Source organism: Brienomyrus brachyistius, unplaced genomic scaffold, assembly GCF_023856365.1.
Source record: "Brienomyrus brachyistius isolate T26 unplaced genomic scaffold, BBRACH_0.4 scaffold33, whole genome shotgun sequence".
Lineage (NCBI taxonomy): Eukaryota > Metazoa > Chordata > Actinopteri > Osteoglossiformes > Mormyridae > Brienomyrus > Brienomyrus brachyistius.
In genome coordinates, this window is record NW_026042308.1 from 2,497,253 (window position 1) to 2,523,471 (window position 26,219).

General features: G+C 42.8%; 1 protein-coding gene across 1 annotated transcript; it reads left to right on the forward strand.

The window, feature by feature from the left end:
* Positions 1-752: 752 nt before the first annotated feature.
* LOC125721490 (uncharacterized) lies at positions 753-3,444 on the forward strand. The gene is made up of 2 exons (XM_048997436.1): positions 753-1,048; positions 2,328-3,444. The coding sequence occupies exons 1-2, from the start codon at positions 937-939 to the stop codon at positions 3,071-3,073; spliced, it is 858 nt and encodes a 285-aa protein (XP_048853393.1). The 5' UTR covers positions 753-936; the 3' UTR covers positions 3,074-3,444.
* Positions 3,445-26,219: the final 22,775 nt, after the last annotated feature.

Below are 26,219 nucleotides of genomic sequence, written 5' to 3' on the forward strand. Positions count from 1 at the left end.
GGCATTCAAGTAAGAATTGCATTGTATTCTGTGCATGACAATAAAAACTTTGAATCCTTGAAATAAATGTATTTGATCTTTTTCCTGGCAGCTATCTTTTCACTGCTAGCACTTTGGATCAGGAGTTGGTTATTGTAGAAGAGGTAATGTGCATGCAGGTGATATTTGTATAGATGTATCTACACCCTTTTGGAAGTGCGGCTATCTCAGTCAGGTCTCGCACTACGAGGAGTAGAAGTTGTCTAGTTTGGCTGCTGTCAGTTTATATTACAAGTTTATATTACAGTTTATATTATTATATTACACTCCTGCAGCCGCCGGCAGATGGCGCTCCCCCTCACGTCAGCTGCAGTCAGACCTAAGTGAAGTCGAACACACCCAACGCATTCCCAATTATCAAAAAACCCACTAATTGAATGGGTCGCGTAATTATCGCTATGAATTCTGGGAGTCTGTGCAACTTCAAGACCGCAGCTCTCGTGTTACTTATAACAAGGAAGGAATATTATTCTATATTTTTAATGGCGACCGAATGATTGATTGATATAATGTAGTGTTTCATTCTATATCCTGTTTTGATAAGATATCGACATTTCGTAAACATTCGATATACAGTTAAACCATAATTGGTCCGTCTTGTTTCTTTGTCACCCAGAAACTTCACAACTGTGTTGTGAGCGGATTTTCAGCGCTTACATGTTTTTAAACTTGTCTTAAAATTTTGTGGTACTTCTACGTTTCTGCGCTTTTGTAAATGTAGATCGTATGTTTCGTCATTTGATTAAAGCGTTTGAAGACTTTGCAGCGCGCTGACACCAATCGGCCACCGTAGCTTAGCAACCGAATCATAACAATTCTTTTCCGTTTAGAGTTTTCATTTGAACATTTAAAGCAGCTCAGACTTGCAGTTTATCAGCAAGAGAGAAGACGCGAAAGATGTCCATCGTGAAAACCGCCGTGAATCTCCAGAGGATTGACTGGCTGCTGCCGAAAGGTGCAGTCAGTGTGCGGATCGCCCCGGAATACATCCCCGGTCCAGTTGGCCGAGGTAAGGATGGCAAAATGATGCCCAGACTAACTCAGCACTTAAAGAGTTAAAGTCAGAATATGCTTGACTAGTCTTCTTGAATCTTCTGTTCTATTATCTTGTTTTAGAAGTACATGTCTAAATAATAAAGTAGTTCACCTTTAGCTTTAATATATGGGAGTCTTTTTGCATGTCTACTGCATTATATAATGAAATCAGTAAAATCTGTGGCTGTGCTGTGTTTAAACATCAGAGAAAATCATCATGAAATGGTAAAGTAACAGCTGAATATGTCCTAATATACGGTGTTTCCCCGAAAATAAGACAGGGTCTTATATTAATTTTTGCTCCAAATGACGCGTTACGGCTTATATTAAGGTAGTATTTTCCCAAGTATAACATGCTACAGTATATTTACCGGTATTGATGAAAAAAAATCCACATTTATTCAAACACAGACATCATGTCATCTTCTAACAGTATCTTTCCATGTAAACAATTTGACGGTGAATTTATTCATGAACAAAATTGTGCTGTATACTGCATATGTTTATTGAAATATAGTCGTAATGTCATGTTCTTCTGGAACATCATCGTAAATCTCCAAGTTCCAAATTCCGTCCTGAATATCTCGCAACTCAATTTCCTGTAGAACCAGTGTCCCCAATCTCTCATGTTTAGCAATAACTCTGTCCTTAAATGAGCGCCTCTTGTCCATGTAGCCTTCTCGTAGTATAACCGCATCTCATTCTAGTTACCGTACAATCCATGGGACAATAACTAGGGCTTATATTACGGGCTTCTTGAAAAATCATGTTAGGGCTTATTTGCAGGGAAACGCGGTAGTAATCAGAAAAAGCATAAATCTTAGTTTGGTACCTTGAGAGTGAATAAATAATGCAACTTATGGAAAGTGTAAGATATGTAAAGGATTTGACTTAATAGTCAGTTGTTGATGCCAACATTTGGATTGAGTGGGCTGCTATATTTGATGCACATGAACCTTTCCAGTGTTGTTTTTCGCTGTTGTTCTGCGTATCAGGGAATCTGTGCACAAACTGGCTTGTTTTTATAGGTCAGGTTCCCCTGCTGAAACGCAGACGGCCCAAGTCAAGACCAGCGCATAAGTTTCCCAAGCGTGTGTTTCCTGTATCCAATAAAGACTGCAGAATTTTTCTTAGTGTGCAATACCGACTGCCAAGTGTGATATCTGTGATGGTTGTGATGTAGTGTTGTTGTACAGTGACATAATGTTTCATTTAAATTAAATATGCTGTCCCCTGTCTTTATAATCCCAAAGGACAAACCAGTTCCAGTGATGCTGGCCGTCGGAAGAAGTGCCGCACCAGGCCGCCGGCAGCCAGCTCCCTGACCACGTCTGCCTCTCCTGGATCTGCTGCCATCCCGGTGGCAACCAGCAGGGGTCAGCAGGGCACAGGCCGCCGTAGAAATACGGCGGGAGGCCGGTCAGGGCGAAGAAGGAGGTATGACCAACAGAAGGGGTTAGAGCCTAAGCCCAGCTCACCAACCTTCTCCTCCTCTTCATTTTTATTTCCGTCTTCAGCCCCCTCCCCTTTTGTTTCATCCCCATTTCTTTTTATGGGCTCCTCTGTTTTATCCCCACACTTAGTCACACCTGTAAGCCCAGCTCCACATCCATTTTCAGCTCCAGGCCTGGTTCATCTGACCCCTCTGCTTCAGGCTCCAGCACAGGCTGTAGCCGCCTCATCTCACCTGGAAAAATTCTATTGGTTGTATAACTATTATGTAACAAAGTACTCTAAAATGACCTATGACGCCAAGTGCTTTACTGAGTACTGGTGTCAGGAGTTTTGGAACAGACATTTAAATGAAATTAACTTAGCGAAACAGGGGAAGAATGAGGATAATGAGGGTACTCATTCAACCAAGAGGCGTAGGATTGATGAAGATGAGTTCATCTTTCCTATTGATGCACTGGAGCAGCTAAGTACCATGCCCAGGGCTCAGGAGATGGGTGTGGAAATGGGCTATCAGTCAGATGCACATAGCTACATTTCCCTGTAGATTCAGCACATAATTACACGAGAGTTGTCATACATACTTAGGATAAGATAAAATACCATGTAGTTCTATAGCATAAGGTACCATAGGATAAGATTAAGATAGGATAAGGTTAAGATTGTATATAATAAGATAGGACAAGTTAAGATAGTCTTAACTTGTATGCCATTTTATGTTTTACAAAGACATGATAAATTACCATAAGTTTAGGATAAGATTATATAAGATAACATAGTATAAGAATAAGATAGGATTGCATAGCATAAGATAAGAAAGATAGGATAAGATAACATAGAATAAAATTAAGATAGGATAGGTTACGGTAAGCTTAAGATTGTATAACATAGGATTAGATTAATTATAAATAAAGCAGTCCTCCTCAGAGGGGGGGGGGTGGTGGAGGGAATATTTAAGAAATAAAAATAGGATCAGTTAACATAAGGTAAAGATAAGATTGTATAACATAGGATTAGATTAATTATAAATAAAGCAGTCCTCCTCAGAGGGGGGGTGGTGGAGGGGATATTTAAGAAATAAAAATAGGATTAATTAAGATAAGGTTAAGATAAGATTGTATAACATAGGATTAGATTAATTATAAATAAAGCAGTCCTTAGAGGGGGGGTGGTGGAGGGAATATTTAAGAAATAAAAATAGGATCAGTTAACATAAGGTTAAGATAAGATTGTATAACATAGGATTAGATTAATTGTAAATAAAGCAGTCCTCCTCAGAGGGGGGGTGGTGGAGGGAATATTTAAGAAATAAAAATAGGATTAATTCAGAAGGTTAAGATAAGATTGTATAACATAGGATTAGATTAATTGTAAATAAAGCAGTCCTCCTCAGAGGGGGGGTGGTGGAGGGAATATTTAAGAAATAAAAATAGGATCAGTTAACATAAGGTTAAGATTAGATTGTATAACATAGGGCTACAGTGAAGAAATCAAAAATTTCAAGGCAGCATGAAGGTAACGCACAATCAGGGATGTGCAATTTCTGAGGCATGTATTCAAAAAAAGTATTTTAATTGTGTTTTATGATTCATATTTGACTTAGTTCATGAAATAAAATGTTTTTTTCTACAGACTTTGATCAGTGTTTTTGTATTTTGTAAAATACGAGAAATACTGTATGCATGGTAATGTCAGGTGTGCAAAATGTTTGTGCTAACAAAGGACACAGAGCCCCTAGAAGGGCACAGAGCCAGGCTGAGCACCACAGCGCTATCCAGCCCATGGCTGCCGATGGTCACATTCCACCAGAACCCCCCAACACTAACTCCCCAGGGAACTTCCAAGCAGCAGAGCAGATTCCAACAACCGAGGATCAAAGGAAAGAAAAGATACTGGCAGGAAGAAGATGATCTTGTGGCCAAAGGTTAAAAATGTAGAAGTTTGGAGAACAAATGTGTTACAAATGAAATATTATTTGAAATGTGCTACAGCTTAATCATTCTATCATACATCTATCCATCCATTTTCCAAACTGCTAATCCTACTGGGTCGCGGGGGGTCCGGAGCCTATCCCGGAAGCAATGGGCACAAGGAAGGGAGCAACCCAGGATGGGGGGCCAGCCCATCGCAGGGCACACTCACACACCATTCACACCTACAGGCAATTTTTTAGCAACTCCAATTAGCCTCAGCATGTTTTTGGACTGTGGGGGGAAACCGGCGTACCCGGAGGAAACCCCACGACGACATGGGGAGAACATGCAAACTCCACACACATGTAACCCAGGCGGAGACTCAAACCTGGGTCCCAGAGGTGTGAGGCAACAGTGCTGACCACTGCACCACCATGCCGGCCCACAAATTTAAACAAATTCATTTTAAATAACTTTAATCTCAGAGCCAATTGCCATGTGCCCACAAATATTTCAATTATTATTGTTTATGATTATAAATGCCGAATACATTACTGGAGCCTTCGATTTAGCATACACAGTGCCCTCTACAGGATTCTGTCGAAACAGCATCTCTCAACCTCGTTCACAAGATTTGTCTTTTTCACAAAACGTTTTTCTTTGTAAATCCCAAAATCTTCCTATAAATGTATGTATGAATGCTTCTCGTCTTTTTCAGTCACACGAAGCCTTTATAAATGAGCTCCCCGATTAATCTGTTTACATGAAAACATCTTAATTGCGTTAAGGCATGTAAACGTAGCCACCTAACGAAAGGTAACCACGTGACTTAGCAGACTGCATGTTCCTCATCTCCTCTGTATGGACCATAGAGCTGTGTATCGGAGAGTCTGACAACACGCTACGTTTCAAGATACAGGCATTACAATTCAATGCGCTGCTCTATTTTGCCATTCTTTTTTTAAAAAGTCTTCTTTTAGAAAAACATGGCACATTATAGAGAGCACACCACCAAATGGATGAAATCTGAGTAAAAGCATTTGATTTTTAACGCAATCAGAATAAAGGGGTCTGCATTTATCACTGTCCCTGTAACAATCCAGCATCGTAGCACTACAGCTATTTCGGATTCAGCCAACGAATAACGTTGCTAGTCAGCAGCCTTGTGCAAGCTACTGAAAATTACTAATTACCAATTACTGCATATAAAAGTAATTATAATAAGGGTGGGATTCGACCGTGTGTCTGCCTGGGGGGTCGCCGGCCAGGATCGGCAGCAGTTTGGACGTGTGGTTGGTCATCAATGTGCTGCATCAGCGTCTGCTCCCTCTGCCTGACCTGCCCTGTATAATTACATAATCAAGGAAAATAACAGTGGGCTAAAGGTTGCATAGTGATCACAGTAACATCGCGTCGATGTTGAAATACATGGTGCAAACAAAAGTAGTGGAATTACACTGACGAGTTACTACCAACACTGCTAGGCAGCTAGGTTTGCTAATGCTAACGTTAGCAGCGCACCCATATGCTACTTCCTCTCGCAAGATAAGGCAGCGTTACTGTCACTGTGTAAATACAATGAGATCTCTTTGGAGCAAGCCTGTCGATACCATGTTAAGTGTAAAACCACAAGTAAAATACCTAGAAAAATAATAGAAATATAGATGGTGCTGAACCATGGTGAACAGTGGAGTCATAACAGAGGCTGTGCGTTGTGTTCAGTCACCTTTCACTGTAAATCACACATGGGTTCACAATCTTTTGTGTCTGCTCTGAATCCCTCAGGGCTGGAGTGAAAACTCCATTCACACTAACATGGTGCCAAGGGGTATTGGGTAGTCATGATTCTATCCTTTTTGGATGCAATTTGTTTTACTGATTTAAATAAGTTTTAAAAAATTTCAAAATGTAAGGATAGCTCATTGTATCCAAAGGGATGTGCCAAGCTTGCAGTGTTGATGTGCTGCCACCTTCTGGGAAAATGATGAACTGATTTTCAGATTAAGAACATGTATGGTTTTCTGGTATCAGGTGAGAACCGTTCATGCTGCGAACCTATGCTTATGGGTTAGGGTTAAGCTTGGGTCTAGAGCTCAGGGTACTTCCAGGCTTGGAGGCCAAGGGTAAGGTCTCTCTTTCCCCATGTAAGCATTTAATGATGATCCAGCACCAGGGCTTGGGTAAGTCACCACGAGTTGGGAGCCTCATTCCCCAGGTAAAGGATGAACGATGTCCATCCATCCATCCAGGTAATGCTAATACTTAAAAGTAAATAGCATAATCATACAATGATAAGAAAGAGAATAAGGCAAAAACATTTCTTGAAATTTGGCCTGAGGGTGGCGCTAGAGTGATGTATGGATTGAACCCAAATTTGGTATGAATAGTTGGAACTGACCTCTATCGATGTGCCAAATTTCAAAAAAGTTGCCAATCGGCTCTATGGGCTGCCATAGACTCCCATGGCAAAAAGCATAATAATAGTGAAAACTACTAAAAACTATAGGTATCCTAATAATAATAGACTGTCATCTCTAAATTGCCCACAGTGTGTGAGTGAGTGCATTCCCTGCAATGGACTGGCATCCCATCCAAAAGTATACCATTGTGTCCTATGCTACCTGGGATAAGCTACAGGCCCTCGTCTCCAGGATATGTGGTACGAGGATGGATGAATAATAATCATGTTTATTTCAATTTCAATTATTGGCAAATATAAACATGTACCAAGGATAATAGCAATAAATACAGTATGCCAAAATAAATGCTAGAGGAGAATCCTGCAATTCCTGCCCCAGTCCTGGGTCTGGGGAGTTTATTCTCACTGAGATTGCATAGGATTCCTCTGGCTGCTGTTTTTCTCCCATACATGTGAAGTGCTACTTCTTCATTGCCCACATGTGAACCATTATGTGAGCCCTGATCCGGGCTACCATCCCACCCAAGGCATTTCCATTGTATGCTGCTTCCTGCAGTCCTGCAGTGGATAAAACTAAAGGACAATGGTTTGTTGATTTATAGCACATGTATTATTATATTTTATATTGTTCAAATACACATTACTCAGTAATAACTTAGTAACTACTCAAGTACAAATGATGAACAAATACACTAACTTATGATTAAGAATGAACGAACGTGGGATCAGTATATAACTAATACTTTCTGGTTAATTAATAAATTAAGTAAGAGTGTACTACTTCAGGGGCGGCATGGTGGTGCTGTCATGCCCGGCTCGTACGATCCTCGTGTGTGCCACGCCCCCTGATTACCCACGTGTGCTTCCCTGATCTTGCCCAGCTGTGTCCACTTATTTTCGTCCAGTCTCGTCTATTTCAGTCCATGACTTGCCTTAGTTTCTGGTCCGTCATTGATGTTAGTTAGTCTTAGTGCTGTCTGCTCTGTCCCGATCCCGAATAAATCCCTGTTTTCCCCGTACTCCGCCTGCTTGCCTGCTTCCTGCCCGCTTGTCAGCCTGTGCGCACTACCCGCTTTAACCAGCGAACTCTGACAGGTGCACTGGTTAGCTCTGTTGCCTCACACCTCTGGGACCCGGGTTCGAGTCTCCGCCTGAGTCACATGTGTGTGGAGTTTGCATGTTCTCCCCATGTCGTCGTGGGGTTTCCCCCCACAGTCCAAAAACATGCTGAGGCTAACTTGAGTTGCTAAATTGCCCATAGGTGTGTGTGTGAGAGTGAATGGTGTGTGTGTGCCCTGCGACGGGCTGGCCCCTCATCCTGGGTTGTTCCCTGCCTTGTGCACATTGCTTCCAGGATAGGCTCCGGACCCCCCGCGACCCAGTAGGATAAGCGGTTTGGAAAATAGATGGATGGATGTACTACGACATTATTTGTGCCCCCTCAAGTAAAGTGTTGCTCCTAACTCATCTGGTCTTTTTATATGTTGTTAAAACATACTGAATTAATCCCTGCAAGAAATTCTTTGAGGGGGTTAGAGAGAAAATGCAGGAGACTGAATCCAGGACCTCAGCTATATCTTTTTTAAGTGTTTATGTGTAAACAGTCAAGACTTAACTATATGGGCTCATACTAAAATTAAAAATTCATGGCAAAGTGTTACTCCATTTTGAACAATATGAGCAGAGTATGCACAACCTTTTTATGTGAGACACAGCTATATGCACTATATATTTGTGCTTCCCCTAGACTTCCTGAGACCTTAAATAGTGTGACATTTGCAATAGCGAAAGCCTTCGTTTTAAAGATGACTTTTCATGTTTTCACTTGAAATCATGTGGAAAGATCACATCTCCACCCACAAAGCTCTTTCATATTTCCTGCGAACCTGCTGCAGTGGGCTCTTGGGCAGGCAATATTGTATGTTACAGACCAATAAAGGAGGATCACTGTTTGAGGGTACTATTATAGCACTTGATTTATATTACTTATTATCCTCAGTCTTGATAGAATGGTAGACTTCATTGATAAGGACCTACAGTGGTCTGTCAGTAAACCTACAGCTTGGACCACTACCTTAATTTCAGATCAGGTCAGGTCAGGTCAGGTTGGGGAGATTGCACTGGAATAGGGTAGTAGGGACCTTGCGAGCTGGATCACCCTCAGGGAATCATGCCACATGGTCATAGTGCTGTACCTGACACTTACAATGCAGGTAACCTGACTCACGCGGGACTCCCTGAGCAACCACTCATTTGACACGAAGTCAAACCAGTGGTACCCAAGGATTCTCCGAAGAGACACAGTACCAAAGGAGTCCAGTCTTCATCTCTGGTCACTGGATAACGTCCATGTCTAGCAGCCACACAGCAAAATAAGGAGCACCAGGAGACCTTCACCGTCTTACAAAAATATCAGGAGTGCCAAAGACCCCATTCCAGCGACTACATGACCCCCATGCTCTCCCAATCCATCTACTGACATGATAGGAAGAGGCACGAGAGACATGAATGTCACTGCTGAGGTAAGTGATCCTCTCAAGGTTGACATTCTCTCTTTTTCTGAACTACATTTCACTGTAAACAGTACATCTACTGTAGATTCCCATTCATATTCCATTACTGCTTCTCCAGTACAGGGAACTGCTGTGCTGGGAGCTTACAACAGGACCCAAGGTACCCAGAGTAGTATACACACAGTCATAGTTCACACAGTCTGTTGATGGAAACTAGTGAACACAGAAAACTTGCAACATTATACTGATTTTTTGTCAGGGTCAGAACTGAACTCACAGCTCCGTAATTGTGGGGCCATGGTGTTACTCACTGAGCAAAACAAGCTCATGTCTGGATGTCTGCAAAGACCCCTATGAAGAGAAACAGAGAGGACCCTGTAACTTTGCCAGGATTAGGGTTAACAGGGTCCTGCCCAGGGGCGATTTTAGCCCATTTTTGGGGGTGCTTCAGTACCCCCAAAATGAATAAAAGCACCCCCAAAGATTTCTAAAGATTTCTAACTTTTTTTGACAGTTCATGCTGTTTATGTGAGACAGTATTAAAATATGAAAAATCATTCAGATGTAATATTTTAATAACTAGTATAGATACCCCCCCCCCAGCCCCGAAAAATGGTTCGTTCCAGCTTCACTCTCCGCTACTCTGACTGGCTCCAGCGCTCCTGCCAGAGCAATGGTGGCTGAGACGCATTGCAGCGGTGGTGTGAGTACTTGGCTTGAAACAGGACATGTTAGCTGCATTTAACCTTCAGTAACTCTTTCTTTATATAGTTAGGTAGTAGGAGTCTGACCATGTCTCTTATTAGCTGAAAAACATTACCTTCACAGGTAAACTGCAGTGTTGAAAACACGTTTTCTGACGATGTTTGCTACCCTACAATCCGCCCTACTCTGTAGGAAAATCAGCAACATTTTGACCGTCCTGTTGCTCCCATTGAAATTTATATAGCCTAAATCTAAAGACTTAAATTGCCAACCGTTTTACGAGTCCTCTTTGAAATGGAACGAGAGAAGCTGGTTATTTTTTCATGTTCCGAATATTAAACCTAAGGTAGCTAACTGACTGGATGCCCATTAACTTTATAACTTCTGGTGTGTGTGTGTGTGTGTGTGTGTGTGTGTGTGTGTGTGTGTGTGTGTGTGTGTGTATTTTGCACAGAAAGACAGCCAGGTTCATAATGGATATAAGGAAGTTTTTTCAAAAAAAGGACGGGCATTCAGATAAAAGGAGAAGATCATCATCTGTCAATCAAGAATAATGTTGGATCAGTGTTTAAATAGTCATATATTTTATTAAATGCACACGTGGTTTGGTTATTTGCCTTTTGATTGAAAGTACACTGAGAGAAGAGTTTTTTTTATTAGTGATGTCAATAGCATTTTTTTATATTAATGTCATTTCTTTATCTAATTGAATACTATCTATTTGTGTATGATTGTCAGTTCAAAGAGGGAGAGAGGAAAGAGCAGATAGTGAGGAGAAAGTACAAGGTCAGGAAGAACCAGGTAAGAAAACAAACAGGGAATAGTCAGTGACAGGCAAAACAGAAACTGTTAAACTGACAGAAAAAGATCCTAATTTTACTCATACAATCTGGAAGTTGTGTTAAAGCTGCTATACAGAATCTGCAAAACAAACTGTGTTGAAGCAGTTTGTGCCTCTTTAACAATATTCCAACATAACATTATTATCATTAATTGGGCAGAATAAAATTAATGATATATTTTTCTTTGGTTCAACCACAAATCTACAAAACCTCAGCCAATAGTAGGTAGGTCAACTTTTGGACCATCTAGTCTGTATGACTGCCGCAGTACGTGCCCCCCACATTTGCATTAAGTCAGAATGAGCATCCTAAGAACGTGAAAATTTAGCAGGCTGACATTGAAACAAGAAGAAAAGGGAAGACAATGCTTAGTATATTCGAAATATGAATTTAGTATACTTTAGGTATTTTAATTCAAAGTTTTGTACTTTTTTGATTGAATTGTACATGTTTGAAGTATTTTTATTTTCAAAAGATGCTTATAACTTTCCTCCAAGTACCACAATGGGGAGCTCACGTACCAGGTACCACAGTTTGAGAACCATGATCTTATATCATTAGACTTCTTTCTGAAATGTAAACAGGACACCTTCATTACATTTTCCTATTTATCGATCTGATTTACTGTTTGGTTAATCTCATTACACAAGGAGGCGAAGAACAGGGAGAGACTCTGAGAAAGCAGACCAGGGAACAAGATGAGGAGAGGCAGAAAGAACCAACCAGGGAAAGAGATGAGGAGAGACAGACAGGGCAGAGTTCCAGTCAGCAGTCCAAAGATGTTCAAGATATGGCTCTTGATTTGGGGGATAAGACTACTGGTCCTAAACAGGTAAAACTGTCCCAGTACCCTCTCACTCAGTTTGGCACACAAAAAAGATCCTTCCAAGAAAACTGGTTCAAAAGCTTTAAATGGTTAGAATATTCTTTATCCAAAAAAATGCTGCTTTCTGCTACGCTTGTCGAGTCTTTGACAAAAGTCTTAGGTATGACACATTAGTGAACGATGGAGTCAGTAATTGGCAAAAGGCACTGAGCAAGTTTCAAAAACATGAATCCACTCAGTCACACAAGGACAGTGTAGTTTGTTGGAACAGCTACAAAGCAAGTCTGTCACAAGGCAATATTATGGAACAGATAGAGGCAGCAAGTGCCGCAGAAGTAAGTGAAAGAAGGGAGTACCTAGAACGTATTGTGGCAGTGACCTGCTTTTTGGGGAAGCAAGGAATATCATTTAGAGGTCATGATGAAACAGAAGAGAGTGACAATAAAGGGAATTTCTGTGAGTGCATAAAACTTTTGGAAAAGTTTGATCGATTCTTGCAGAGGTACACACCCCCATGAAACACAACATACATCTCTTGTAGTAGTCAGAATGAGATGATTGAATGTTGTTCACAAGAGGTAACTGCAGCTATTGTTCATGAGATGACGGAATCACAGATGTATGCCATTATGGCTGATGAGGCCAGAGATGGAAAGACAGAACAGTTGGCTTTTGCAACTCTCAAACACACGCTGGGCATGCCAGGTTCGTTCAGTAACGGCTGTGCTTAACAACTTCCATGCCATAATTGAGTGCCTCTCCACTATCAACACACCTATTGCGGTGGGATTAAAGGCAAAACTCAGTAAATTCTCCTCAGTGTATTTGCTGATTGTTTTCAAGGATCTACTGTCTGTACCCGCATGTTTACACAGATACCTACAAAAGGAGACCATAGATATTGCCCAGGCACAGACATATAAAGATGCAGTGGTTGAGACTCTGAAGCAGAAGCGCAGTGATGCCACTGCTACTGATATTCATGCAAGGACAAAGGCTTTGTGTGAGGCAAACCAGGTAGCTGTTTTGGAGCAGTCTTCTGGACAGAGGCAGAAACGAAAGAAAATGGATGGATTTGTTGTTGAATCAACCTGTGGGGCAGGCAGTGAAGTCTGTGGCTCTTCTATTTCTTAAAAGGAAATTGTTGTTTCCTTGTCTGGACAGAATGATCTCTGAACTTGAGAAGCGTTTTTCTGGTGTTAGTCAGGAATTGCTTAATGGGATTCAGGCCTGTAGTCCAACCTCAAACCAATTCTGGTCTGAGCCTCATTTGTCAGCCCTGGCACTGCATTAGCATATTGAACTTCAGTTAGAGGAAGTTGCAGTTGCCAAAAACTTTTTGAAGCTCCAGAGTGAGGCTGGTGCCATTCCAGATATGTTAACATTATACAAACTTCTGGATAAGAAGATCTTCCCCACACTGAAAACTGTTATTCAGGTTGCCCTAACAATCCTAGTTAGCAGCTGTAGCTGTGAGAGATCTTTCAGTGTCTTGCGTCGGCTCCATACCTGGCTGAGAAGGACCATGGGTCAAAGCAGACTCCAGCACCTGGCTGTGATGTCAGTTGAGAAGGAGATGCTTGAGAGAGTTGACCACCAAAAAGTGACAGACAGATTTGCCAGCCACAAGGTGAGGCGACATAGGTTAAAATAAAAAAACAAATCTGCAGAGTCATAGTAGTATCTGCAGTAAAGATCTTTTCATACATTGCATACATTGTACCATAGGCAAAGTTGCCAACATCTTTATAATTTTTTTATTAATATTTTGTACATTTGTGTATTTCACACTGTTCTATTTTTTGAGGGTATTTTTTATGTATCTGTATTATATTATTCATTCACATTAAAAGTAAATCCCTGTCCAAAAAATGCACTCTGTTTACTTTTTACTCACTATTAGCATCATTCATTACTCTCCTCCAGTAATTAAGGTTAGGATATGTATTTTTTTTATTCCAATCCATTCTTCTTTTGCAGTCGTGGTCTTTTGCAGCATTTTTAAAAAAACCTTTATCAAATTTGATGGTCCTGTTAAAGACTTTTCCAAAAAGTGTTTTGCTTTTCTTACACAAATGTTGGAATTAAATTGTTAAAATGTACAAAACAGTCATGTCATGTTTTTTGACAAGGACCCAGGCACAGAGAAACTCTTAGGATTTAATAAAGAAATCTGCAGACTTGCACAGAGATGGTAAATTGATGACGGAGACAAAGACAACAGACGAAAAGGACAGGGAGGAACAGGGATTTAAATGCACAAAGGAGACATTCAGATAGAACTCGGGACAACTGGAGACATTTAAGGATGCGGGGACTGAAAGAGGCAGGGAAAAAGTCTCATTGTGACGAGTAAAGTGTATCTTGCCTTGCTGGGCAGCTCCCTGGGTGCTCAGCACCCCCAAAGCTCTGAACCTAGAATCGCCCCTGGACTACAGTTTTGCAGTCTGTTCTGCCAAACAATATATTAAAAAGTGTAGTGTTATACATGACACTGTAATTAATTCAAGAGATGTACAATCAAGTTATAATAGTGTGATTATCATAATCACACAAATATATGAATTCCTCCGATGCTGAATTAAACAATCCTTCATGCTGTCCCTTATGTGAATTAGTAAAAATTTCCACACCTTTTTCACCATAGTCAGCCATTCTCTCCATAGTCATATGCAATTCCAATTCCCCCTTTTATTTATTTTATGGCAGACAGACAGCAGTGTTTCCCCTATCATTATATTAGGGTGCCCCCCCCCCCCGCAGAAGGTCAAGTTCATCTTATTTAATTACATTTTCTATATAGCGTCAGATCACAGCAGAAGTCATTTACTGTAATGTTACTTTTACTATAGAAGAGCTCTATACATTGTCCTTTTAATAAACAGATTAAATAGCCTTTTGTTATTTATCTTATTTGCACAACAGCTTGTCATTTTTGTCTCTATACCAGAGGTGCCCAATACATCGATCGCGATCTACTGGTCGATCGCAAAGACTGAGTAGATCGCATGACATAAAAAATAGAGGAAGGGTGACGCGATCAACCGCGCCAGCTGCTGCAAAACTCCAGTAAGCAACCGAGTCGCCTCCAATTTATTTCTACTAAACTAAAGAGAGGGTATAAAACTGAATGGGGGAGCAGGACCAAGTACGAAGCCAATAACCTACCACTTCCATACGGAATGAAAGGAGGAGTATTTAATCCCCACAAAGTCATATTCGAAGTGCGTTTGTTTCATCTGTCAGTCTACCATTGCTATTCCGAAGAAGGTAAATGTGGAGCGGCATTTTCGGACTGCTCATAAAAACTACGGCATTAACTTCCCTCCGAAAAGCGAGCTGAGTAAGAGAAAGGTGAAGGAACTAAAATCCCAGTTCAATGCAAAAATGCTTCATTTATGCCAAAGGGAAATTAATAATAATGATAAACAATATTCAATAATAACAATAATACTAACAACAATAAATAACAACGAATATCTATAAATCTATAAATAATAATATGTTTTGCATTTTATAGTAGATCATTTTGACTTGGTCATTTATAAGTAGCTCGCAAGCTGAAAAAGTGTGGACACCCCTGCTCTACACTTTCGCGCATGGCGGAGTTCCGTCCCGATGCGCGATCACAGACACGTGCGCGCACACACAGGTGAGCACACTCCCACCAGCGGACAGAGCGCGCGTCAGAAAATATGTAGCGTCAGCCACCTGAAAAGCAGAGAAAAATATCTGCGTTTTTTAAAGGGTAATAAAGACGTTTCACAATGGAATTTTCTGCTTTAAACTATCACCATTTTATGCTATCAGCAATCGTTTTTAAAGCCTAACAGTTAATATATTTTCAGCTTGAGCCAAACATCCGCAATAGGCTGCCAGGAGACCATCTTGTAACTTGCATGCCGATCTCAATAAATAGGCCTGACGTTTCTGACTTCCCATATCAAGAGGCTCTAGAAATGTTCTCTTTTTTCCCCCCCTTGTCCTGTCAGCTTTAGCAGAATCATGGTCTGAATGCTGTGCCAAACATGCTTGCTTTACCATGAGGGGATCTATAAACTCTGTATAGGCCCCTCATGTTGATCTATTTCTTTTTATTTTAATTTAATTTATTTATTTCAGTTTCATCATGTAAAAACATTGCAGTGGGTGAGTTGGCTGTAGTGGAGGGACATATTAGGAGGGGAAAAAAGAAGGAAAAGGATAAAAAAGACATGAAAAAGAAAAAAGGACTGATAGATTCAGAAAGGAATAAACAAAATTATAGTGTGCAGAAAGTAACACAACTATACAAGCATATAAAATCTTAGTGTGTGCTTGGATGGGTGCGTGCAAGTATATGTACATGTGTGCTCAATTGTGTAGGCGAGATGCAGGCTAGCGTGCGTGCCCACTCACTCAGAGGTAGAGTGTTGGATGCGTGTGGAGATGTATGAGACTGTATGTAGTGTAGGGGTGAGTATGACTGTTGAGAAACTAAGATGAATTTAAAATTGACGGGCGCTGCTTGTGAACAGCTCTCCTCCACATCACTCCCCCATCAAGACCCTGAATGTATATGGTGTGAGTAAAATTGGGGGGCGGCAGCAGCACAGAGGCGAGTGATACCACCAGCCTCTGAGTAGTGCCCCCGGCCCCCAAGGCCCTGTGTGTATACTGGCATGTGATGACTAAAGTGCAATTAAAACAGGGGGAGGCAGAAGGCCGCACAGCACAGTGAGTAAGGCCACGTAAATGGCCCTCCCCACCGTAGAATGCACGACACACACCCCCCCCCCCCCCCCCCCCCCGAGGCCCTACATGTGTGCGTGGCATATTGTGAATGAGGGGGGAGAGGGGCTGGGATTCATAAGGCCAGGGGGCAGATTGCTCACCCCCAGGCAAAAGAGAGGCAGCTAACCAGCTGGCTCAGTAGGCACCCCAGCCCCCCACCACCGAGCGGGAAGGAGCGGACCCGGGGCCCCCGGTGACCACACCCCAGGGCACTGCCAGCACCACTTGTGTATGCTTGTGTACACTTTGCTTGGCGTTGTGTACACTTTGTGTCATTATTTATGCTGTGCATTGAGCATATGGCAACATGGAGAAATGGGAAGGTAACAGAAATGTGATGCAGAGAAAAAGTAGTGAGAAAACGTGGGAGGAGCCTTAAGTGAACTAAAACAGTGCAGGAGCCAAAGCAACATCGCAAAGTGACAACAGCAATCAACAGGGGAAAAACAAGGGACAAAAAGAAAGAGAGAAGAAAAGGATAATAATAATCATAATAATAAAAGAAGAGAGACGATGACAATGCCTTAAGCGCATTAGACCGGCAATTATTATTATATCTAGATCTCTTAGATAATCTATGGATTATTACATCAAGATTGTTAGTGTGGATACAGATCACCTGTTGCAGATTCAGAACAGCCAAGGGGTGGAATTCCGGTCGCAGTAGAGCCATCCATTGACGTGCAGTTTACCGACCGCCATGACAGCACGGGAGCCTCCGTCGATTAATTTTTTCCGTATAGGGAACAGGATCTTCCTTCTTTCCAGGATTTCCTTGGGAAACTGGTCGTTGATGCTAAAGTTCGTTCCTTTTAGTTCCCGGCCGCGGCTTTTAACCAGTTCTTTTTGTTTAAAGTGCTAGAATTTGGCCACTATTGGTCTGGGTCTGCGTCCGTCGGGTCTCTTCCCTCCTAAGCAGTGAACTCGATGGAAACTGATGGTTTTTACTGTGTCCTCCGGGAGTTTTAGCTGAGTTTGGATGAACTCTTTCACCGTAATAATAATAATAATAATAATAATAAATTTTATTTGTAATGCACTTTATATTTTAACAATTTCAAAGTGCTAAACTCTGCTTTCGTAATAATGCCTGAAATTACTAAATTGTCTCTCATGCTGCAGGCCTGGAGGTCAATGATAGTTTCTTTAATTTTTTTATTTTCCTCCGAAAGGCACGTCAATCTGTGAGGGATTTTACCGATTCCCTGAGGGTCGCATTCTCTGCAGCGAGTGATTCCACCTGCTGTTGGCTGTACTCCACTGACTCACGCAAAGCCTGGAACTCTTTATGGAGAATTTCCACTAGGGACAGACGCGCATCTAAGCTGGATAGTCGTTTATCTATAGACTCCAAAATGTCCGTCACGTCGTTGGTATTAGGAGAAGCCGCTTTCGGCGGATTCCTCTGGGCGGCTTCTCTTGGAGGACGAGTTATTTTTACAGGTGGAGGAAGTCGGTGTTTTGTCTGATTTCCCCATAGCAATTCTCTCGAAGCACTCGTCCATAAAAATTTATAAACTGTTCAGAATTTCACTGTGCTCCAACGTGCTAAAGTTTTTACGGATACAACTGAAATGTATTTTGATTACCTTTAAGGCTGTCTAGAGATAAGTTGGCGTGGAAAGAATACAATTGATAACCTTTTTGTAGTCAGTTGCGTGCCGCCATGTTCAATACTGACGTGGTTCTCGTCGAGGTCTCGTGTTGTTACAGCATGCTGCTACCCCAAAGGAGGACACTGCTCGTACGATCCTCCTGTGTGCCCTACAACAAAGATGGCGAAATTGAATTACAAACCTTCAATTAATTCAGTATAGCGTTATTTATAGAGCACATATAACTCAGTATGAAATGTCCAATGTGGGCCTTGCTGATGCAGACATGTTCACAGTGCTCCCATACTAGTATCCATAACTCCTTTCATGCTATGTGGACTTACCAACCAGCTCATACACAGTGCCCTCTACAGGATTCTGTCGAAACAGCATCTCTCAACCTCGTTCACAAGATTTGTCTTTTTCACAAAACTTTTTTCTTTGTAAATCCCAAAATCTTCCTATAAATGTATGTATGAATGCTTCTCGTCTTTTTCAGTCTCACGAAGCCTTTATAAATGAGCTCCCCGATTAATCTGTTTACATGAAAACATCTTAATTGCGTTAAGGCATGTAAACGTAGCCACCTAACGAAAGGTAACCACGTGACTTAGCAGACTGCATGTTCCTCATCTCCACTGTATGGACCATAGAGCTGTGTATCGGAGAGTCTGACAACACGCTACGTTTCAAGATACAGGCATTACAATTCAATGCGCTGCTCTATTTTGCCATTCTTTTTTTAAAAAATCTTCTTTTAGAAAAACATGGCACATTATAGAGAGCACACCACCAAATGGATGAAATCTGAGTAAAAACATTTGATTTTTAACGCAATCAGAATAAAGGGGTCTGCATTTATCACTGTCCCTGTAACAATCCAGCATCGTAGCACTACAGCTATTTCGGATTCAGCCAACAAATAAAGTTGCTAGTCGGCAGCCTTGTGCAAGCTACTGAAAATTACTAATTACCAATTACTGCATATAAAAGTAATTATAATAAGGGTGGGATTCGACCGTGTGTCTGCCTGGGGGGTCGCCGGCCAGGATCGCCAGCAGTTTGGACGTGTGGTTGGTCATCAATGTGCTGCATCAGCGTCTGCTCCCTCTGCCTGACCTGCCCTGTATAATTACATAATCAAGGAAAATAACAGTGGGCTAAAGGTTGCATAGTGATCACAGTAACATCGCGTCGATGTTGAAATACATGGTGCAAACAAAAGTAGTGGAATTACACTGACGAGTTACTACCAACACTGCTAGGCAGCTAGGTTTGCTAATGCTAACGTTAGCAGCGCACCCATATGCTACTTCCTCTCGCAAGATAAGGCAGCGTTACTGTCACTGTAAATACAATGAGATCTCTTTGGAGCAAGCCTGTCGATACCATGTTAAGTGTAAAACCACAAGTAAAATACCTTAAAAATAATAGAAATATAGATGGTGCTGAACCATGGTGAACAGTGGAGTCATAACAGAGGCTGTGCGTTGTGTTCAGTCACCTTTCACTGTAAATCACACATGGCTTCACAATCTTTTGTGTCTGCTCTGAATTCCTCAGGGCTGGAGTGAAAACTCCATTCACACTAACATGGTGCCAAGGGGTATTGGGTAGACATGATTCTATCCTTTTTGGAAGTAATTTGTTTTACTGATTTAAATAAGTTTTAAAAAATTTCAAAATGTAAGGATAGCTCATTGTATCCAAAGGGATGTGCCAAGCTTGCAGTGTTGATGTGCTGCCACCTTCTGGAAAAACGATGAACTGATTTTCAGATTAAGAACATGTATGGTTTTCTGGTATCATTTGAGAACCGTTCATGCTGCGAACCTATGCTTATGGGTTAGGGTTAAGCTTGGGTCTAGAGCTCAGGGTACTTCCAGGCTTGGAGGCCAAGGGTAAGGTCTCTCTTTCCCCATGTAAGCATTTAATGATGATCCAGCACCAGGGCTTGGGTAAGTCACCACGAGTTGGGAGCCTCATTCCCCAGGTAAAGGATGAACGATGTCCATCCAGCCCGGGGATTCTGGTGAACCTCTCCTTACGCTGGAAGCCTCCTCCCTCAGGTAAGGGTTTAAGAATCTCGCGGTACTTCCATTGAGCCTTGGGGTTCTGGAGAAAAATCCCAGGGCCATCCAACTGTAGCAGTGTGGAATTTTGCGGGTAGGACTTGTTGATTATTTCCGGTAAGTGTGTGTGGAGGCGTCATTGGCGTTTCCCGGTCCGGTAACTCCCCTTCCGCACCGCAGTGGTCTGCCGTGGTACGCTGGCATGCTGGCTGAGGTTCACACTTATTCTGTGTCTTGGTGGGAGGTTTTGCTGTTTTAATTAGCGTTAATCCTCTGCTTGATTTAAATGGCTAATGGTAATATTTTATATTGCAGTGTTTCTCTTGTGTCTGTGTTGCAGCTCCAGTGGTTGCAAGTTATTCTGGTGACTAGGCCTATAGCTACTTGTCAGTTGCTTTACTTGATGTGTTTTAATTGTAGTTACGGTTGTTGCCAGGATTACAGTTTCAGTTGCTCGTCAGCTTCAGTTTATGCCTCTTCCAGCAGATTTGTCAGACAATAATAGTTTGAACCTGCACTGTGGCTGCTGTGTTTCCTACGTCAGTTTTTCTTTTCCATCAGTCTTGTCTTGTCCTCAGGCGGTCCGATGTCGCCCAACAACTGCTGCTTGAAGCTCCTGATCCTCGGTGGGACATCGGCGATGTGCTGGGAGCCTTGGAACGCGCTAAGGATCGTCACACCTTTTCCTGCATTTGGAGCTGTTTCATTCCCTAGTTCTGCGACTTAACAGACTTTGGGCCGCCCATTCTTTCTGTTTGGGACTGATACAGAGGGATAGCCTGTATTCTGCTACTCATTGTTTGCACTCTTCATAGTTTTCAACACTCAGATTCTTGGTTAGATTGGGGTATTTTCTGGGAGACTGTGAGCAGTGGCTGCCTCGATTGATCTGGCTGACTAAGATTTGATTGGTCTGGGGTGGTGGTGTTCACACTTTCACCTTGTGCAGTATATTTGAGTGGGGATCAGTGTGGTGGAGCACAGGTGTGTGTGTGCGTGTGCGTGTGTGTGTGTGTGTGTGTGTGTGTGTGTATGTGTGTGTGTGTGTGTGTTAGTTTAAGGGACTCTATTCCCCCTTTTGATCAACTTCCCCGGACACCTGTCTCCTGCTTGAGTTTAGTCAGCCAGTGGCCAAAGGCTGGTTGCTGGTTTATTTTTTAAGGTTGTTGATGCTAAAGCGCTTGTCTTGTTTCTTTGTTTTATATTTTCAACAACCTGTTAATAGTACAAACACGTCTCTAGCTCCATTCGGTAAATGAACTTGTGTGCTCTTAATTTAGAGTAATTTTTCCTGTGGTGAAATACCCCAGGTGGCGTAGTCGTGTCCTTGTACTACTGACCGCTCTCTGCCACAAACACTTTACCCTAAACCTAAGCCTAATCCTAACCCTAACCATAGCCCCAAACGTCATGTCCTGCCACCTCCCTGACGTGGCTCTAATAAGCCATGCCTGCTGCTCGTTGGTCTCGCGTCTCGTTCCATCCCTCATGTTAAACACTCTCAGCTACTTCCAGTCTGTTCCCTTGTTATTCCTGTATAAGTGCTTCTTGGCCCTGTGTTCGCCATTGATGTGGTGCCCTCCATGTTGCTTGTTCCCTAGCCTCCCATCTTGATCCCAGTAAATCCCAGTTTATTGTCTAACACCTGCTCCCAGAGTCGTTCATCCTGGCACCCGACAGACTGACGGAACTCGACAAGCCCCAGTAGGTTCCCCAGGTCCCTACAGCCGATCACTGCTGCTTGTGTCAAGCATACCTAATGTCGCTGGTTCAGGCCGCAGTACATCTTTCCCCAGAGAGAATGACCCATCTCTGACAGAAGGCATAGCCGCCCTCTCCCCGGACTCCCAAGTGGAGGGTGTGACAGCTAAAGCGGAGATCCTCAGGGCCCTCTGGAATGGAGTGAGTGTGCTGAACCCCGCAGAGGTGGGGTGCTCTGGAGAAAAGGAGCCTGCCGTCTCCATGTCGTTTGCCGTAGGGCGACCTGCCTCCTCATTGTCACTTGAAGTCTGACAACATGATGCTTCTCTGGGATTTACTGTGATCCCCCTGTTCGCCAAAACATGCTCCCCAAAGCTCTCCAACACAGAAGAACAGGCTTCACTCCTAGTTCTATGGTTGTCAGAGTGCTGGACCACAGTAGAGGTCGGACTTTGCTTCAACATGGTTTTATTGGAAGTCTGCACACAATACAGATGTTTCCTACCGTCCTTCGTTCCAGTTAAATGTGGAAACGTTTTGTCAGCTGGCTGGACAAGACCCTACTGCCTCTTACACATAGTAGTGAGCAGTGGTGACGTAATGGTTAGGGACTCGTGATTGAAAGACACTGCATCTACAGCATCTGGCCCAGGAGAGCCGGCCGTTGCAGTCGTTACATCCGCACTTAAGGCTCCCGGCCCAGAGGGCCGCTCAGGCCGCACCCACAGTGTCCAACACAGGTGAGGCCTTGGTTGCCTCTAGGCTTCTCATAGAATCTGACACGGTTCCCTGGTAACCAGCCGACACCTGCCACACTGCTCCATAATGTCAGGCCAGCGTCCACCTCTCTGTCCCCTGATGCCTGGCCAGCACCCACCTCAATGTCCCCAGACGTCCAGCCGGCGCCCACCTCATCTCCTGACGGCCTGCTGGTGCCCACTTTCTATCCTGACGTCCCACCGGCACATGCCTGCAGGCTGCCACCAGCCCAGAGAAGATGGATCCAGAGGATGTCCTGCTGGACTGCCCTGGGTCCTGCTACGTGGGTCCCTCCTTCATCCCAGACTCCGGTTACTCTGGTCCCAGTTTCTGGGGTGGTCACCAGTATCAACAGGAGTCCAAGAAAGCGGCAGGCAGAATGTCTGTCTCCCAGAGAGGGTTTGCCAGTCTCTGCTCTTGCCCTATATGTCCCTTGTCATCTTCCTGTTCCTGTCCTGTTGTCTCCTTGCTGCCCTACTGCTCTGCGGTTCCTCACTTGTTCACCACTTTCAGCAACAGTATCTGCTATGTACTATAACTTTAATCATATATGAGTGAGTCTGTCTGCTTTGAAGGAGCAGAGATCCCACCTCCTTACTGTAGGTACAGGGCACAGAAACAGGTAAATCCTGTAAGTTAACATTCTTACAGTCAGCATAGATTCCAACACAGTTCTGGAATATGAAGTTCATAGTCAGTCATAATTTTGTAGCATTAAAATATAAATTTTAAATAAATCCTAACAGTATGTGTGATTGTGGGGGGGTGTGGGGTCTCGGGGTGTAACCTCTGTCTCTTGGCTTGTTTCCTGTCCCTCCTGCTGTATGTGTGAAGTCTGCATGTTCTTCCAATGTGGGCTTTCTCCTCCTACTTTGGAGAACATGAAACTGCGATCAGCCGATTGGAATCTCTAAGCTGCCCTTAGTGTGAGTCTGTATGTGTGAGTTTGTGCTCTGCTATAAACTAGTATCCTGTCCATTGTGTCCCCTGCCCTGTGCCACCTGGGACAGGCTCCAGGCTGCCCAACCCCCTGTACAGGATAAGCAGCAATGCAGGATGGCTCCACACTGTTCCAAAGAAATGGCGCTCCAGCTCCCTTCAGGACTTCAGACCAGCTGCTCTCACTTCACACCTCCAGGCTTGTGGGTGTGGTTCCCACTCCTGGTTCTGCATGTACAGCTTGCATGTTCTCCCCGTGTTCCTGTGGGTTTCCTCAGTTTTCCTCATGCTGTCCAAGATCATGCAGTTTGGTGAATTAGTGTCTCTTGATTGTCCTCAGCATGTGAGTGAGTGTTTGCCCTGTGATGGACTGGCATCCCATCCAGGGTGTCTCTGCCTTGTGCCCTGTGCTTCCTGTGATGTGTGTGTCCCATAACCCTGTACTGGATAAGCGGTTATTGGAATTAGTTGGTATGGGGCGCTGTTTGTAAAGGTAGCAAACATTTTTGTACTTGCCACTTTTTCAACATTTAGTGCAATTTTCTGACTTTTAGCTAGAAGTCAATGGTGTTGTGGATCATCAGGTTTTTTTGCTGTGTAAATTATGTTCGAAATTGTTTATCATATGTAAATATAAATGGTTTGTCTATATATAAATATTAAATGTAAATGTAAATATAAATATAAATGTTAAATATAAAACTTAAATATAAATGTTAAATCTAAATGTTAAATCTAAATGTAGACTCTAAATGTTGAGAATGTATGCAAATTAGCCACGCCCATTTGTGTAAAATGGGCGGTACCAATGAGATCGCAAGATAGGGCTGATGCGGGACAACATGGCGAATTCCGCTCTCTTAGAGGCCATAGAATGTGCAGTTTTGGCAGGTGTTCGCGCTGCGTTACATGGTATTGCTACACAGCCGGGAGCAACATCATGTACACCTTCCACTGTGACATCGGGAAGTTTTATAGTGGGTAATATTTGTGTGAGTTTATCCATGACAGTATGGTATTGGATCAGTGGGTAACGCCTCAGTGAGGTTATCCATGTCAATATGGTATTACATCAGTGGGTAATGCTTGTGGGAGGATATCCATGTCAGTATGGTATTAGATCAGTGGGTAATGCTTGTGGGAGGTTATCCATGACAGTATGGTATTAGATCAGTGGGTAACGCTTGTGTGAGGTTATCGATGTCAGTATGGTATTAGATCAGTGGGTAATGCTTGTGGGAGGTTATCCATGTCAGAATGGTATTGGATCAGTGGGTATTGCTTGCGGGAAGTTATCCATGACTGTAGGGTATTGGATCAGTGTGTAACGCCTGAGTAAGGTTATCCATGTCAGTATGGTATTAGATCAGTGGGTAATGCTTGTGGGAGATTATCCATGACAGTATGTCATTGGATCAGTGGGTAATGCTTCTGGGAGGTTATCCATGACAGTATGGTATTGAATCAGTGGGTAACGCCTGAGTTAGGTTATCCATGTCAGTATGGTATTAGATCAGTGCGTAATGCTTGTGGGAGGTTATCCATGACAATATGGTATTGGATCAGTGGGTAATATTTGTGTGAGTTTATCCATGACAGTATGGTATTGGATCAGTGAGGTTATCCATGTCAATATGGTATCAGATTAGTGGGTAATGGTTGTGGGAGGATATCCATGTCAGTATGGTATTAGATCAGTTAGTAATGCTTCTGGGAGGTTATCCATGACAGTATGGTATTAGATCAGTGGGTAATGCTTCTGGGAGGTTATGCATGACAGTATGGTATTAGATCAGTGGGTAACGCCTGAGTGAGGTTATTGATGTCAGTATGGTATTAGATCAGTGGGTAATGCTTGTGGGAGGTTATGCATGACAGTATGGTATTGGATCAGTGGGTAATGCTTGTGGGAGGTTATCAATGTCAGTATGGTATTAGATCAGTGGGTAATGCTTGTGGGAGTTTATCCATGACAGTATAGTATTAGATCAGTGGGTAATGCTTGTGGGAGGTTATCCATGACAGTATGGTATTAGATCAGTGGGTAATGCTTGTGGGAGGTTATACATGACAGTATGGTATTGGATCAGTGGGTAACGCCTGAGTGAGGTGATCCATGTCAGTATGGTATTAGATCAGTGGATAATGCTTGTGGGAGGTTATCCATGACAGTATGGTATTAGATCAGTGGGTAACACCTGAGTGAGGTTATCCATGTCAGTATGGTTTTAGATCAGTGGGTAATGCTTGTGGGAGGTTATCCATGACAGTATGGTATTAAATCAGTGGGTAACAGTTGAGAGGGGTTATATATGACAGTATGGTATTAGATCAGTGGGTAATGCTCTATGGAGGTTATCCATGACAGTATGATATTAGATCAGTGGGTAACGCTTGAAAGAGATTATCCATGACAATATGGTATTAGATCAGTGGGTAACGCTTGAGGGAGGTTATCCATGTCAGTATGGTATTAGATCAGTGGGTAATGCTTCTGGGAGGTTATCCATGACAGTATGGTATTAGATCAGTGGGTAACTCTTGATGGAGGTCAGCCAGGACAGTATGTTGGTAGGTCAGGGGTGACGTTTGGGCCCTTCCATGTATTGACACTATTGTGCTGGAAGGGTTTGTGT